This window comes from Lampetra fluviatilis, chromosome 6 (assembly GCF_964198595.1).
Source record: "Lampetra fluviatilis chromosome 6, kcLamFluv1.1, whole genome shotgun sequence".
NCBI classification, from domain to species: domain Eukaryota; kingdom Metazoa; phylum Chordata; class Hyperoartia; order Petromyzontiformes; family Petromyzontidae; genus Lampetra; species Lampetra fluviatilis.
In genome coordinates this window covers 56,589-71,428 of record NC_136280.1, presented here as the reverse complement: position 1 = coordinate 71,428, position 14,840 = coordinate 56,589, and the positions used below count along the sequence as shown (strand labels likewise).

Below are 14,840 nucleotides of genomic sequence, written 5' to 3'. Positions count from 1 at the left end.
AGGTCCATGTACACGTACACCTCGTGCTCACTTTTAGCCCCGCCCCCCCCTTCCAATACGTTATCATGTGCACCAACAGGTGATTGCACACAAACACGTCCACGTTCACCTACACCTCTTGTTCTCTTTTAGCCCTGCCCCCCTCCCAATACGTTCCATTCATTGGCTACCACATTCTGATAAGCTCCCCCCCCTCCTCCCCCTTAACTTGTGTTTAAGAACCTGCATCTTGGAATCCCTGCCTCACTTGATACAGCAAATCTAGCTGTGACGTTCCCACCTGATGACGGAGACTTGTGTTGCCTCCGAAAAGTCGTGATTTTTATTTAACTTTTATTAATTTAAATTGTATTTTTTTACCTACGTGACTTTACCGAAAAAATCGTTCCATGCTGAAGCAACTCGATGTCTGAGCGAGAGTGCATATCGGGACAGTTAAAAAGTTATGATTTTGGGAAGAATAAATGACTAAGCAGTGCGTCGTCATTAATGAGGATCATGAATGAGCACATACTCTTAGTTCTTTCGATAAAATCACGTAGGTAAAAATGCAATTAAAATTAATAAAAAATAAAATCACGACGTTTCGGATGCATCCGAAACGTCGTGATTTAATTGTTTTATTTTTATTAATTTTTATTTAATTTTTTAACTACGTGATTTTATCGAAATAACTAAGAGTATGAATCCTTGCAGTCACGAAAGCTTCAAATCTAGAATGAATGAGCACATTCGGTGGGAGGCAGGGTGCGGGGCAGCTCTAGCCACGTCAGGGCGGAGGAGAGTGGGAGGAGTCAACAAGTGAGGGTGGAGGAAAGTGGGAGGAGTCAACAAGTGAGGGTGGAGGAAAGTGGGAGGAGTCAACAAGTGAGGGTGGAGGAAAGTGGGAGGAGTCAACAAGTGAGGGTGGAGGAGAGTGGGAGGGAGTCAACAAGTGAGGGTGGAGGAGAGTGGGAGGGAGTCAACAAGTGAGGGTGGAGGAAAGTGGGAGGAGTCGGCGAGTCAGGGCGGAGGAGAGTGGGAGGAGTCAACAAGTGAGGGTGGAGGAGAGTGGGAGGAGTCAACAAGTGAGGGTGGAGGAAAGTGGGAGGAGTCTGCGAGTCAGGGCGGAGGAGAGTGGGAGGAGTCAACAAGTGAGGGTGGAGGAGAGTGGGAGGAGTCGGCGAGTGAGGGCAGGGAGGAGTCTGTGGAGGTGAGTGCCAGGAGTTGGCATGTGCTGGCATTTGCGCGGCCGCTGCTTTGTCTGCACAGCACGAGGCAGCTTTCCCCATCGCCATGGTCACGCTGTTGCCATGGAACCCGAGAGGGAGGAGGGCACTGACGTAAGGGGTTTAGAGAGGAGTGGAAAATATACACGATCAGCCAGAAAGGAAAACACCTTTAGCAGCATGCTGCAGGCACGTGCAAACCGCACAGCCACCATACGGTAAGACTACATGAATCGTACAGCAACAAACTACAGGCACAACACAGGAACACAGGCATTGCACAAACACAATACAGGCACCACCCAATTACATGCTGCAGGTACTACCCCGTTACACACGACACGTGTCGGGCAGACACTGCAGGCACCGCAGATTCACGTTGGAGAGTTATAGAAATCAGAATGTCTTACAAGTCACGTCTGAGTGATTTGCTACTCAAATACGTTTTGAGGCATTGGTGCTCATCTCCTGTTCACAGCCCTGCTGAGCCGGTGATGAGGCGAGTCCCTCCATACGACAACCACCGTTGACTTCTTCACAATGTGGTTTCCAATCTAGATTTCAAGTTTTCGTGACTGCAGGGATCCATACTCTTTGGTTCTTTCGGTAAAGTCACGTAGGTATAAAATAAAATAAATCACGTTTCCGGCGCAACACAAGCGTCCGTCATCAGGTGGGAAAACTAGCCTCCCACTCCCAGCCCCGCTCACTTCCCCCCCCCCCCCCCCAGCGTTTTGCCTTGCTCGTCTTCTAATCCCTCTAGCAGCGCTCCACTTCCCCTACCCCATACCCCCCTCTTTATCTCTCCTCCCTTGCTCCTCCCCCCTCTCTTACCTATATAGCCTCTTGTCACGGCAGCCCTTTTGCCCACTTCATCAAGTGTTTCTTGCTGTGGTTGTCCCACCTGATGACGGACGCTTGTGTTGCGCCCGAAACGTCGTGATTTAATTTATTTTATTTTATACCTACGTGACTTTACCGAAAGAACCAAAGAGAATGTGGTTTCCCTTTTATATAACCCAGAGGGCCCAGAGGGACGATGGACTGCGCCAATGGCGGTTGAACTGTGGTTGCCGTGCGGTCACACTGCGGTTTCTATGCGGTGAACAGGTCTGCGAAAGGTGATGGTGCGGGCCCACCGCCAGGCGTGGTGCTGGCAGGACGAGTGGTACGGCCTCACCATCGCCGACATCCGCCGCCTGGAGCGCGAGACGCAGCTGGCGCTGGCCCAGAAGATGGCGCAGTACAGCGAGGGGGAGGGGGAGAAGCCGAGCACGGGGTCCCCCCCCCCCTGAGCGGACCGAGGAGGGTGCCCTGACCCCCCCTGGCGAATCTGACAAGAGGACCCAGCGAGCGCTCACCAAGCAGTGGTCGTCCTCGTCCCGCTCCTCGCGCTCTTCAAAGCGAGGGGGTGCGTCGTCCACAGCCCCCTTTTGCGCACCGCAAGTGATCGTTACGTTCACGTTTGGCGGATCACACTCGTGCAACTCCCTCCCTGCCTGTGTGCTCTGAGGCTGTCATAGCTCATGTGGGGTTTTTTCCAGAATGTACAAAAGCTCATTCGCTAATGGAGTTTGCTAAACATCCTAATATAGCACCACAGAGCTTGCACAATTGTTGGCATCTGTTCTGGCTGCCTTCCTGATGGCCTCTGGTTTCCCATGTCTCCATGCAAAAACTGCTCCTTACAAATTCTACAGCATTATGAGATGTGATTTGTAGGATTGGCACTGTTAAATATAGCACTATTTTTTTTATTCTGACACTTAACAAAACCTCACTGGGTCTGAAGACTATTTCAGGAGGGTCCTGCCAAGTTTTCGCAGTTTAGGGTCGACCATCGTTACCAATTTCCCAAAAGCAGTGAGTTGCAGTATCATCAAATTTGGGAAGATTGGACTGTAATTCCGGCACACAATGGCCCACCTTTCTTCAAATGACATCACGGGATTTGTAACGTTCACTGTGAAGCAGACACACTGCACCCTGCATTATTAACCATGGTACCATACCGGATTGAATCCAAGAACCTCTGTAACAAGTGGCAAACATACTACCCTCGGCTACATCACCGTCCTGTGGTGACATAAGAAAGTGCATTTGAAGATATCATGTTAGCACATCTGGTATTTTGTCCGCTCCGAGTGCACCTGCAGGTTTTTTGGACACTGGTTCGATTTAATGTAAGGGTTGTGATGTGTGGCGGTGCGTGCGTGGACAGGCAGTCCATCCAGCCAGAGCTTGTGCGAGTGGAGGATGCAAAGTATCGCGCGGGAGTCTGAAGACAGTTCAGAAGAGGAGTTCTTCGATGCTCAAGGTACTCGTCGTTCCAATAAGTGGCCGCTTCATTGAGCTAGCCGAAGTGTCTAGTGCCGCGTGGCAGTGTGGGTGTGGGAGATGTGGTGACGCCAATGCTGTGGGCTGTTGTGTCTCGTGCGGTGTGAGCAGAGGACCTGTCGGATGTAGAGGGGGAAGGGGAGCCATTCCTTCCTGCCGAGATCAGCAAATGGAGCTCAACGGAACTCATGGACTTGATGGAGGCCACCGTGCAGCGCGATCAGGACTCTGGTAGCACAGCCGCTCACCCCGTGTCAGCATTCAAAAATGCATTTCTCGGTTCCGTTTACATGACTCACTCCAGTCACATACACACACTCCGGTGGTCAGTTGCCTCCTCGGCTCTCTTCTAACGCTACTACAGGGGCTGATGTTCACGTAAATATCTTCCGTTTATTCTTCCACTTGTGTCGAGAACTCAATCTACCATACTGAGTGTTTTGGCTTATCTACACTGTGTTCAACCACCACAATGCAGGTCACACTCACCCACCCACCGACTTACACTTTGGAATTCCCTCCGATCATCTTTTTCTTTTCCCAAGCTCTTATCATGAACTTGTTTCATTCAAGAAGTGTGTTCACTCTCACCTATAACGACTTTGAAAGTGCTGTTTGTTGTTGGAATTTTGAGCCTTTGGGCCCGTGCTCAGAAACTGTGTAAGAATAAATGGGTGAGTGAGCGATGCTCCACTCCTGTGCGACAGGGACGGTTCTATTTGGAAGCGGCATGGAGCTGCCCGAATACAGCACGCAGAGCAGCATGGAGGGGGCGGAGGAGGAGCCAGAGGTGAGGATGCTGCTCCTGACACCATGCCCACCACCACGCGCCACGCTCACCACACCGACCGTTCCGCCCGACACTCATACCACACACCCCACAGCACACATCATACACACCACACCCACATGCAGCCACCTCACCAGCCACTACATCCGCCTTACGTTCCACACCCTAAACTAAATAAAAAAACTAAACAATTTTTCATTTTACCAGGTAAGGCCCTCTCAGCGATATCGCTGGTCTTTTTCAGAAGTGACCTGGCCACAACGAAGTGGTTTATCATGTGGAAATGTATAGCAGCCAAATGCTCTAAATGCATGTTTCTTAATGTGGATGTAAAAACCAGAGGACGTGACCATGGGGAGAACATGTGTAGTAAGACCGAATTAGGTGCACACACACGCAGCTTGGAGGCAACACTATTTATTAAACGGTAAGTAATATAACACTGTACATAAGGTGGTAACCACCTTCCTCAACTCACTAACACTCTGAAACACGACACAGACTGGACCAGGCAGGCAACGGCCTGCCTGGCCCAGGACGACGACTCGGGACTTGACGACCGATGATGTCTTCACTTTGGAGTACAGTACAACAGCCTCGCTCTGCGTTCACACCACGCTTATATATCTGGTTTGGCATGGCTGGCTCCGCCCCGGCGTGGCTGGCTCTCTTCAGGCCACGCCTCCCTTCCCAGGACACGCCTCACTTCCCCCACCTCTGGGAAGGTCCGGATCCCTCCAGCACGTGACCCCCCAGGCACCCCCTTGGGGCCCCCAGCCCTCGTACAGGCCGACACAGTAGTGACCATTCTATGTCACTACATCACCCCCCCCTGTATAAACACACAGCCGTCCCCGGCTGTAACACAACTGTGAAAAATCGAAAAGGTGTGCCTCCGAACCAGCAACATCAATAAATGACCGGCGACCGATAAGAAATACAATCACGTAATATATACAGAATCGACGAGGGTAAAAGGGAACCGCATAGAAAACGGGGAATTAACAACAAATATACATGAAAACTGGCTAACCCACTTACGCTCCAGCACAGCCCCCCCCCCCCGTTAGAATCACGCATGCAATGACAGTCACCCGTTAGCACCCCCCCGCCTTTCCGACGTGGCGTCACAACCAGTAGCACGCGTCGGCCATATCGGGGGGGGAATTTCCATGTTACCACCCCACCGCCTTTCCGACGCGGCGTCACAACCAGCAGCACGCGTCGGCCATATCGGTGGGATTTTAACCCAGTCTCTCTCCAAGACTCGCATCGCAGCATATAGCTGTACCGACCGAGCTGAGACGACCCAGTCTCTCTCCAAGACTCGCATCGCAGCATATAGCTGTACCGACCGAGCTGAGACGACCCAGTCTCTCTCCAAGACTCGCATCGCAGCATATAGCTGTACCGACCAAGCTGAGACGACCCATCGTTCACTCACTGGACAACATGCACCCTAACAACTGAGGGATACAGTCTCAACGTAACAGGACAACTCCACCTGAACCTTACGAATCTCCAGCCCACTGTTTCAACGCGCCTCGGAGGGTCTCAACCTCCGAGCCGTCAGGTCAAGCTGTCAGCCATAGCATGACGGGACCACACTCCCCGAGCCATGTGAGCGCACAGCCCACAAGGCTAGACAAGCCACAGAGTGTCTCGATCTCCGGGCTGTCAGCTCAAGCCGTCAGACACAGCATGACGGGACCACACTCCCCGAGCCATGTGAGCGCACAGCCCACTAGGCTAGACAAGCCACGGAGTGTCTCGATCTCCGGGCTGTCAGGTCAAGCCGTCAGCCATTGCATGACGGGACCACACTCTCCGAGCCATGTGAGCGCACAGCCCACTAGGCTAGACATGCCACGGAGTGTTTCAATCTCCGGGCTGTCAGGTCAAGCCGTCAGCCATTGCATGACGGGACCACATTCTCCGAGCCCTGTGAGCGCACAGCCCACTAGGCTAGACATACCACGGAGTGTTTCAATCTCCGGGCTGTCAGGTCAAGCCGTCAGCCATTGCATGACGGGACCACACTCTCCGAGCCCTGTGAGCGCACAGCCCACTAGGCTAGACATACCACGGAGTGTTTCAATCTCCGGGCTGTCAGGTCAAGCCGTCAGCCATAGCATGACGGGACCACAACGTTCATGTTAGACACGCAACTCTCACTGGGCCATCCTGGTCAGGACCTGCGCCCCAAGATAGGTGACAGCCAGCAGCACAATTCCAAATCCCTGGCAGCATGTCACCATCGCAATTTAACACGATCACAACACATACAATTTGAATTATGATCCCCCACAGAACTGATCCAATGCCGAACAGGTACGCACAATTTGTGACGATCCCGAATATTCAATGGTCACAACAATACACCTCACATCCCGTATCCGTACACATCATCTCCGAGACTCGCATTGCAGCATGCAGCTGTACCAACCGAGTGGAGAGAGCAACGCAATTTGACGGCAATTAACGGAAACGCACCCCCGATCCACGTAGAACACAAGGAGCATTCCCGCACAAAAGACATCATCTGTGCAACAACGGACAGGAACCAACCAGTGAGTTTGAAACAAACCGAACCTGTCATTTCAAAATCCCCTTCAACATTAACCATGGGACTCAGGGCAATCGAATTTTGAGAGCAAAAAAAAACTAGACACAAACGTCCAAAATCGCCGAATTGATTAATACAGTATATGCAGTATACGAAGTTCGTACAGTCAATCATTTGGCGCAATGCTTCCTCCAGTCCCCACATATAAACAACAACAATCCTAGACAACCGCAACAACAAACCAATCCTAAACCCCTACGCCAAGCATCAAAAACGCCACACAGCAACACACCACAACACCAAGCACCCAACTAACATCCCTATGAATAGCAAACCAAAAGCCCTAAGCCAACCTCTTCCTGGCCACAACATCACAACAACAATATAACACCAAATAACACTCGCACAAGCCAAAATGCAAAAAGAACAGAGGGAAAAACCGTCCGCGAGGAACACAAAACCGGAGAGTCAAACTGAAAAAGTCCCTCCCAGCAGTGTCTCCAACGTCGAAACCCTCTCTTCAATCACGGGCCCCTCTCGCTCTCACCACCGATGCCCTCCCCCGCTCTTCTTACTTCAATGTGGGGACGGAGGCCCGTAATCACAGGGCTGCAGCGGCGCGCCGCCAGGCCGGCGCAGCACACAAGGCGCAAAAGGCGGGAATGCCGCCACCGCGAAACCACTGCCGCGGTGAAAATGGCGGGAACGCGGCTGTGGGAAGTGCGGGAACGCCAACACGTTGAAATGGCGGGAACGCCGCCGCCGCGGGAACGCTGGCACGTAAAAAAATGGCGGGAACGGCGGCACGTTGAAGTGGCGGGAACCGCCGGCATGGTGCAAATGGCGGGAACGCCGGCACTGTGAAACTGGCGGGAACGCCGCCGCAGTGAAATGGCAGGAACGCCGGCACCGCCGAAACGGCGCGAACGCCACAGCTGCGTCATCTTGCAATTTCGCCATCACTCACCAACACCCGGCCACTCCCTTGCCACCAGCAGCTGGTCGAGTTGACGAGCGACGTCGCTCCAACTCGCCGTCGATGGCGACCAGCCCGGGCCCGCAGCCTCCTCCCATGCAGGCTGCAGTCGCCCATCCCCCGGGGCACACCACCGGGGCCCCGGACTCCGGGGTCGTCGCAGGGAGAGGCCAGGTGCAACCCACACCGTCCATCCGCACCTCCGGTTGGGTCTTGCACTTCGCTGCCAGCTTTTACACCATGGCAGCGAAGGGTACAGCTTCTTCAAATTAATCAGCGAAAGTTCGATAACCACTTCTACACCAAATGTAGTAAGACCGAATTAGGTGCACACACACGCAGCTTGGAGGCAACACTATTTATTAAACGGTAAGTAATATAACACTGTACATAAGGTGGTAACCACCTTCCTCAACTCACTAACACTCTGGAACACGACACAGACTGGACCAGGCAGGCAACGGCCTGCCTGGCCCAGGACGATGACTCGGGACTTGACGACCGATGATGTCTTCACTTTGGAGTACAGTACAACAGCCTCGCTCTGCGTTCACACCACGCTTATATATCTGGTTTGGCATGGCTGGCTCCGCCCCGGCGTGGCTGGCTCTCTTCAGGCCACGCCTCCCTTCCCAGGACACGCCTCACTTCCCCCACCTCTGGGAAGGTCCGGATCCCTCCAGCACGTGACCCCCCAGGCACCCCCTTGGGGCCCCCAGCCCTCGTACAGGCCGACACAGTAGTGACCATTCTATGTCACTACACATGCAAACTCCAAATATACAGGCTTCAGGGTAGGGATTGAACCCATGACCTGTATACCAGGCGAGGTAGTTAACATCTTGCCACCCTAGCGCCCACTTGCACATCACACCCATCATGTACTTCAACCTCACCTCAACCCCTCCTCAGCATCTCACCCTCACCTCCTCATCCCTCGTGCGTTTCACCTCCACTTCTCCCCACTCCCCCCCAATCACCTTGCCCCTCGTGCCACCCCCGCTACTCTCAGGACACCGACACCGGCGTACAGGCGGCCGTGGCGCCGCAATGCAAGGTGCATATGCTGGTGCTGCTGCTTCACGGCGGCACCATCCTAGACGGCGGCGGCGGGGACCCGTCCTCTAAGCAGGCCGACCTCAACACCTTCTGGGCCGTGTTCGACACGGTGATGCGTGCTCACTTCCCGGCTGCGCTGGGGCACGTCGCCATCCGACTGGTGCCCTGCCCGCCGGTGTGCGCCGAGGCCTTCTCCCTCGTGTCCAAGTGCGTGGGGTCAGCTACACCCACCGACCGCAGCCACGGCCACGTTCGCCAACCTCGCCGAACACCGCTACGTTTCCAGGCCGTGCCAATCCCGTTTTTCTGTCTGCGCGTCGTGTCTCTACCCGTGCCCCGCGCGGCGTGCGCAGCCTGAGCCCGTACAGCTGCGAGGAGGGCGGCCTCTCCTCCAGCCAGGAACACGTGCCGCTGGCTGCGCTCCCTCTGCTGGCCACGTCGTCCCCCGGGTACCAGGAGGCCGTGGCGGCCGTCATTGCGCGTGCCAACCAGGCCCACGCCGACTTCCTGCGCTGCCCTGAGGGCAATGCCTTCAACGGGCGGGTAGGTAGTGCGGGGTGGGTGGAGCACTGGCGGGCATGCTGGTCGCACGTACGCCAGTCACGCCATCCCGGAGAGAAGTGGCCGTGCAATTAAACTAAATTTTTGTGCTTGGCTTAATGCTGTGCTGCAGGGTGTACTGTATGTGTAAACTGTCATGGCGATTAAAACCGTTTCTGATTCTGATATTTAGGATCAGAGGCCGAGTTTCAGTATCTGGCCAGGTATCTCCACGGCAGAGCGAGCGGCTTGCAATCAGGTTACGAGTTCAAATCCTGGTTCGGGGTTGATTCGGCCCATCATTCGTTCCTCTGGCATCAATAAAACGAGCACCACTTTTTGGAGAAGTCAACAACAGTGGTAGTCTTATGGATGGACTCACCCCCTCTTTAGGAACGTGGAATTCTCATCACTGGCTCAGGATTGAAAACAGGAAATGAGCACCAATGCTCAAATGCCCAATTCAGCAGGACATCATTGATGCATGTGATGGGAATATTTACCAATTAAAAATTTGTGTAATTCTCACATTTCTATGCTTCTTTAGCCAGGCCAACCTCACCGACTCTCAGGACACTTTTTCAGGATGTGTAATCCAGTTAGTGGCCCCACACCCCGTCACGCGTGTGGATACCTGTGGTTGGCGTGTCGTGCCTGCGCGTGCGCTAGGTGTGTCTCATCGGCGACTGTGTTGGCGGGGTCCTGGGGTTTGACGCGCTGTGCACGAGCGCAACGGCCGTCTCGGAGAGCCAGAGCAGCAGCCGCCGAGGCAGCCTCATGAGCGTGCAGGTGTGGCACACCCTGCGGTACACCCTGCAGCACACCCTGCAGCACACCCTGCACTACACCCTGCAGCACACCCTGCAGCACACCCTGCACTACACCCTGCAGCACAGCCTGCACTACACCCTGCAGTACACCCTGCAGCACACCCTGCACTACACCCTGCAGCACACCCTGCAGCACACCCTGCAGCACACCCTGCACTACACCCTGCAGCACACCCTGCAGCACACCCTGCAGCACACCCTGCAGCACACCCTGCACTACACCCTGCAGCACACCCTGCACTACACCCTGCAGCACACCCTGCAGCACAGCCTGCACTACACCCTGCAGCACACCCTGCAGTACACCCTGCAGCACACCTTGCACTACACCCTGCAGCGCACCCTGCAGCACCCCCTGCAGCACACCCTGCACTACACCCTGCAGTACACCCTGCAGTACACCCTGCAGCACACCCTGCAGCACACCCTGCAGCACACCCTGCAGCACAGCCTGCAGCACACCCTGCAGCACACCCTGCAGCACACCCTGCAGTACACCCTGCAGCACAGCCTGCACTACACCCTTTAGCACACCCTGCAGCACACCCTGCAGTACACCCTGCAGTACACCCTGCAGTACACCCTGCAGCACACCCTGCAGCACACCCTGCAGCACACCCTGCAGCACACCCTGCAGTACACCCTGCAGTACACCCTGCACTACACCCTGCAGTACACCCTGCACTACACCCTGCAGTACACCCTGCAGCACACCCTGCAGCACACCCTGCAGCACACCCTGCAGCACACCCTGCAGTACACCCTGCAGCACAGCCTGCACTACACCCTGCAGCACACCCTGCAGCACACCCTGCAGCACACCCTGCAGCACACCCTGCAGTACACCCTGCAGCACACCCTGCACTACACCCTGCAGTACACCCTGCAGCACACCCTGCAGCACACCCTGCACGATGGCGTTGCAGGACACGGATCTCCTGTCCCCTGGGATCGTCGTAAACAGCGTGGGAGGGGGGGGCAGTGGGGGGCCCGGGGCACGCCCTGGGGGGGGCGGTGGGGGCCAGGGAGCCGGGCTGGGCCTGGGCTGCAGCCGTCACCTGAGCAAGAGCAACATCGACATCCCGCACAGCAGCCTGGACAGCCCAAAACACGCACTGCCCCGCAAGCGCAGCGACTCCTCCACCTACGAGCCGGACACTATCCGCCAGCACCACGCCTTCCTGTCCAGGTAGGGCTCCCTGGGCTCATCGGGGTCTCCGGTGTTACCGGGTTTCACGGCCTCATTGAGCTCACCTGGCTCATAGGAGTCGCTGAGGTCACTGGGCCTATAGAGGTCACTGGGGTTATAGAGGTCACTGGGCCTATAGAGGTCACTGGGGTTATAGAGGTCACTGGGCCTATATAGGTCACTGGGGTCTCCGTGTTCACCGGGTTCGCCTGGCTGACCAGGGTCACCGAGGTGGAAGTTTGGATAAAGGCACTGGGGGAAGAGAGAGGCCCAGGCGGTCTCCACACACATGGAGAACGATTCATATCGAAGATGAATCGAGCTCCATGCAAATTGAAGAGAATAATTTGCATCAATGTGGAGAATATTAATCAAATAATCAGACGATACTTGGCGTGTGTCCCTCCACGACTCTGAAGGCGGAGCTGCTGCGTGTGTTTGTGCACGTGTGCGTGTTGGTGTGTTTGCGCTTGTGGGAAGTGGTAGTGTTGTGGTTTGCGCGCTGCGCTACAAACCTGGAAAATTCTATTCCTGCTCATGGCTAACAACAGTGACGATTATCTTTAACGGTTCTGGGCCTCCCCTTGGTCGACTCAACCTCAAATGAGTACCTGGCGTGGTGTGTAAACATCACCACGGGGTAGACCAAGGCGGCCAGACGTGGTATTGGCCACCCACCCCCTCATGTGCCATGCCGGCCTTCATAGGTGCTCGCTAACATCACTTGCCCCAACAGTCTGTTAAGGCTATATGGGGGATTTTCGTATTTTGTTTGTTCATGTAGTTGCTTGATGGTAATTTGTTCAAGCCGACTTCCATGAAATAACATTTATTTTGTTCAATATCGATATCTTCTGTGACGTGATTGTTATTATTCATATTTATGTTTGTTTTGGTATTGATTTTTATGGCATCATTGCTGCACTTTATTTAACGTTTTTGATTTTGTCATTTTGGTGACCCAGATCATTCTTGCATATGATACATCCTGGTCTCTTGAGTTCTCACCTGGTTAAACAACAAACTTGACATTTGCGCTGCTTGCACATGCCTGTGTGTGTGTGTGTGCATGCACGTGTGCGTGTATGCGTGCGTGTGCCTGTGTGTGTATGCGTGTGTGTGCCTGTATGCGTACACGTGTGCCTGTGTGCGTGCGTGTGCCTATATGCGTGCGTGTGCCTGTGTGCGTGCACGTGTGCTTGTGTGCGTGCACGTGTGCCTGTGTGCGTGTGCCTGTGTGTGCGCGTGCGTCACAGCCTGCAGGCGAGTGTGCTGCTGCGTGGCAGTGGGAGCGACGCGGTGTCGCGCCGATCCTCCAGCTCCACCATGCTGGACGGACACGCGAGCAAACTCGACTTTGACGTTTCTGACTTCTTTACGTTCGGCTCCCCCCTGGGCCTGGTGCTGGCGCTGCGCCGCACCGTGCTGCCAGGCCTCGATGGTAACGATGTGGCGCGCCTGATGCGGTCGGTCCTTAGCTTGGCAGTAGTGCAGAGACTGCCTCGTGATGTGAAACACTGGTCGCCAAGGAACAACAATAAGATAACTTCTCGATTCGCAGCTGTTGACATCGTTTCTAATGAGTGTGTTAGACTACAAGATTAATGATTGCATGGGTGGGATGTGTGTGTGCAGGATGGGGAGGGCCAATCGCTGAGATGCGTAGCAGTGGTGGGAATGTATCATGTGTGGGATATTGTTAAGGCAGATCTATGGGTTTCTGTGTGAGTCTATGGCTCTCTGTGTGAGTCTATGGCTCTCTGTGTGAGTCTATGGCTCTCTATGTGAATAGATATGTTTCTATGGACGCCTAAGGGCAGACGTCTGATGGGAGACCGTCAGAGCAGATCTTGGAAGTTGCTGTTTGTAAACTGTGCAGCTACTGCGGGATCTGACGGAGGTCACAGTGTTGGTAGTGAGAAGGTGCGGTGGTGGCATCTACAGCTCTGGCCACGATGACGGTGTGGTCTTGACAACCAATGTAAACGGAAGGGACCTGCTAGTGTCCAAGCTATCCACCCTCCCCTCCAGAGCTGGCACGGCCATGAGGGGCCCTTGCTTGCGGCAGCCTTTCCCCACTTTCTCGGCCTGATGCGAGGCGTTTGTGCCACCGCAGTGTCTGCGCTGAGGCCGGCGTGCCAGCAGGTGTTCAACCTGTTTCACCCCGCCGATCCGTCCGCGTGCCGCCTTGAGCCCCTCCTGGAACGGCGCTTTCACCGTATTGCCCCGTTTGCCGTGGCGCGCTACCAGCGCTTCCCGCTAGGCGATGGCAAGACCGCCACACTCGGTAACTTCTTGTGTTGTGTGTCTCTCTCTGTTACGTGTCTCCATCTTTCGTTTGTGCCTCTGTCGTGTGTCCGTCTCTCTCAGTTCTGTATCTATGTTGTGTGTCTCTGTCGTGTGCCTACTCTGTATCACCACAGTCTGTGCTCAGGAATCAGCTCTAGCACCATCTTGATTAAACCATCAGCAACAGCCTCCTAAACCGCGACTCCCACTGCTCTCTCCGGGAGCACCGACTCGTCCTCGTCACTCTGCTCTCACAATTAACCCTCTTGACTCTTGTCAGATGTCATGAATTCGCCGCCAAGATTTCACCGAGCGATGTGTTTCACGTTTCCTGTGTGACTTCCGGTGTTTTCTGTTCCGCTCATTTGTTTGAGCATGTCCAAACTTGGCATGATATTTCTGTACTCACTGTTTATTCCCGTGTGTGTCTGTGTCCCCTGTGTGTGTGTGTGTCTCCATGTGTTCCCCCCTGTGTCTCATATGTGCCCCCCTTGTGTGCTCCCATGTGTGTCTCATTCCCATGCTTCCCTGTATTTGTTCCCGTGTGTGTGTCCCGCCCCCTGTGCGTGTCCCACCCATTGTGCATCCCTGTGTGTGTCCCAACCCGTGTGCGTCTCTAGCCGACACGCTGCAGTCGAATTCATCTCTCTTCGTGGAGAGCGCGTTCGCCGCTTTCCGCCCCCAGGAGGCAGTGGTCTGCCTCCCCGTGCCTAGCTGGCCCGACCTCGCCTGTAACGCCCTCTCCCGCACGCCCCCATACATGCACGCCCATCTCTGTTTATGCGCTCGCCTGCAGATTGCTTCCTCTGCCTTCCCGCAATCCTCCGTGCACACGTGTGTGCCTGTCTGCCTGCCACTCGGTGCCCACTTGCTTCTTCGTAGCTCGTGTCATTGCCATGTAACTGCACATCTTTGCATGGCTGCTGCATGTCGGTGCACTTGTCTGTTCATCTGTCCGTGTGCCTCTGAGTTTGTGTCCGCACGAGCCAAATACATCGGCGTCAATCTTCCCGTAATTTGCGGACTATCCACTCATGTTTCCTTTGGTGTGAGACT

At 54.7% G+C, this 14,840-nt stretch overlaps 1 protein-coding gene across 1 annotated transcript in view; it reads left to right on the top strand.

The window, feature by feature from the left end:
• The window catches only part of LOC144932940 (membrane-associated phosphatidylinositol transfer protein 2-like), a 48,841-nt gene that overhangs the window by 17,800 nt on the left and 16,201 nt on the right, over positions 1–14,840 (top strand). Inside the window, exons 8-18 of the mRNA XM_078857340.1 lie at positions 2,334–2,619; positions 3,430–3,525; positions 3,657–3,776; positions 4,253–4,335; positions 8,890–9,143; positions 9,290–9,479; positions 10,146–10,265; positions 11,233–11,495; positions 12,752–12,936; positions 13,612–13,782; positions 14,405–14,515. Coding sequence (XP_078713466.1) covers positions 2,334–2,619; positions 3,430–3,525; positions 3,657–3,776; positions 4,253–4,335; positions 8,890–9,143; positions 9,290–9,479; positions 10,146–10,265; positions 11,233–11,495; positions 12,752–12,936; positions 13,612–13,782; positions 14,405–14,515 — 1,879 coding nt within the window. The remainder of the gene's footprint in view (positions 1–2,333; positions 2,620–3,429; positions 3,526–3,656; positions 3,777–4,252; positions 4,336–8,889; positions 9,144–9,289; positions 9,480–10,145; positions 10,266–11,232; positions 11,496–12,751; positions 12,937–13,611; positions 13,783–14,404; positions 14,516–14,840) is intronic.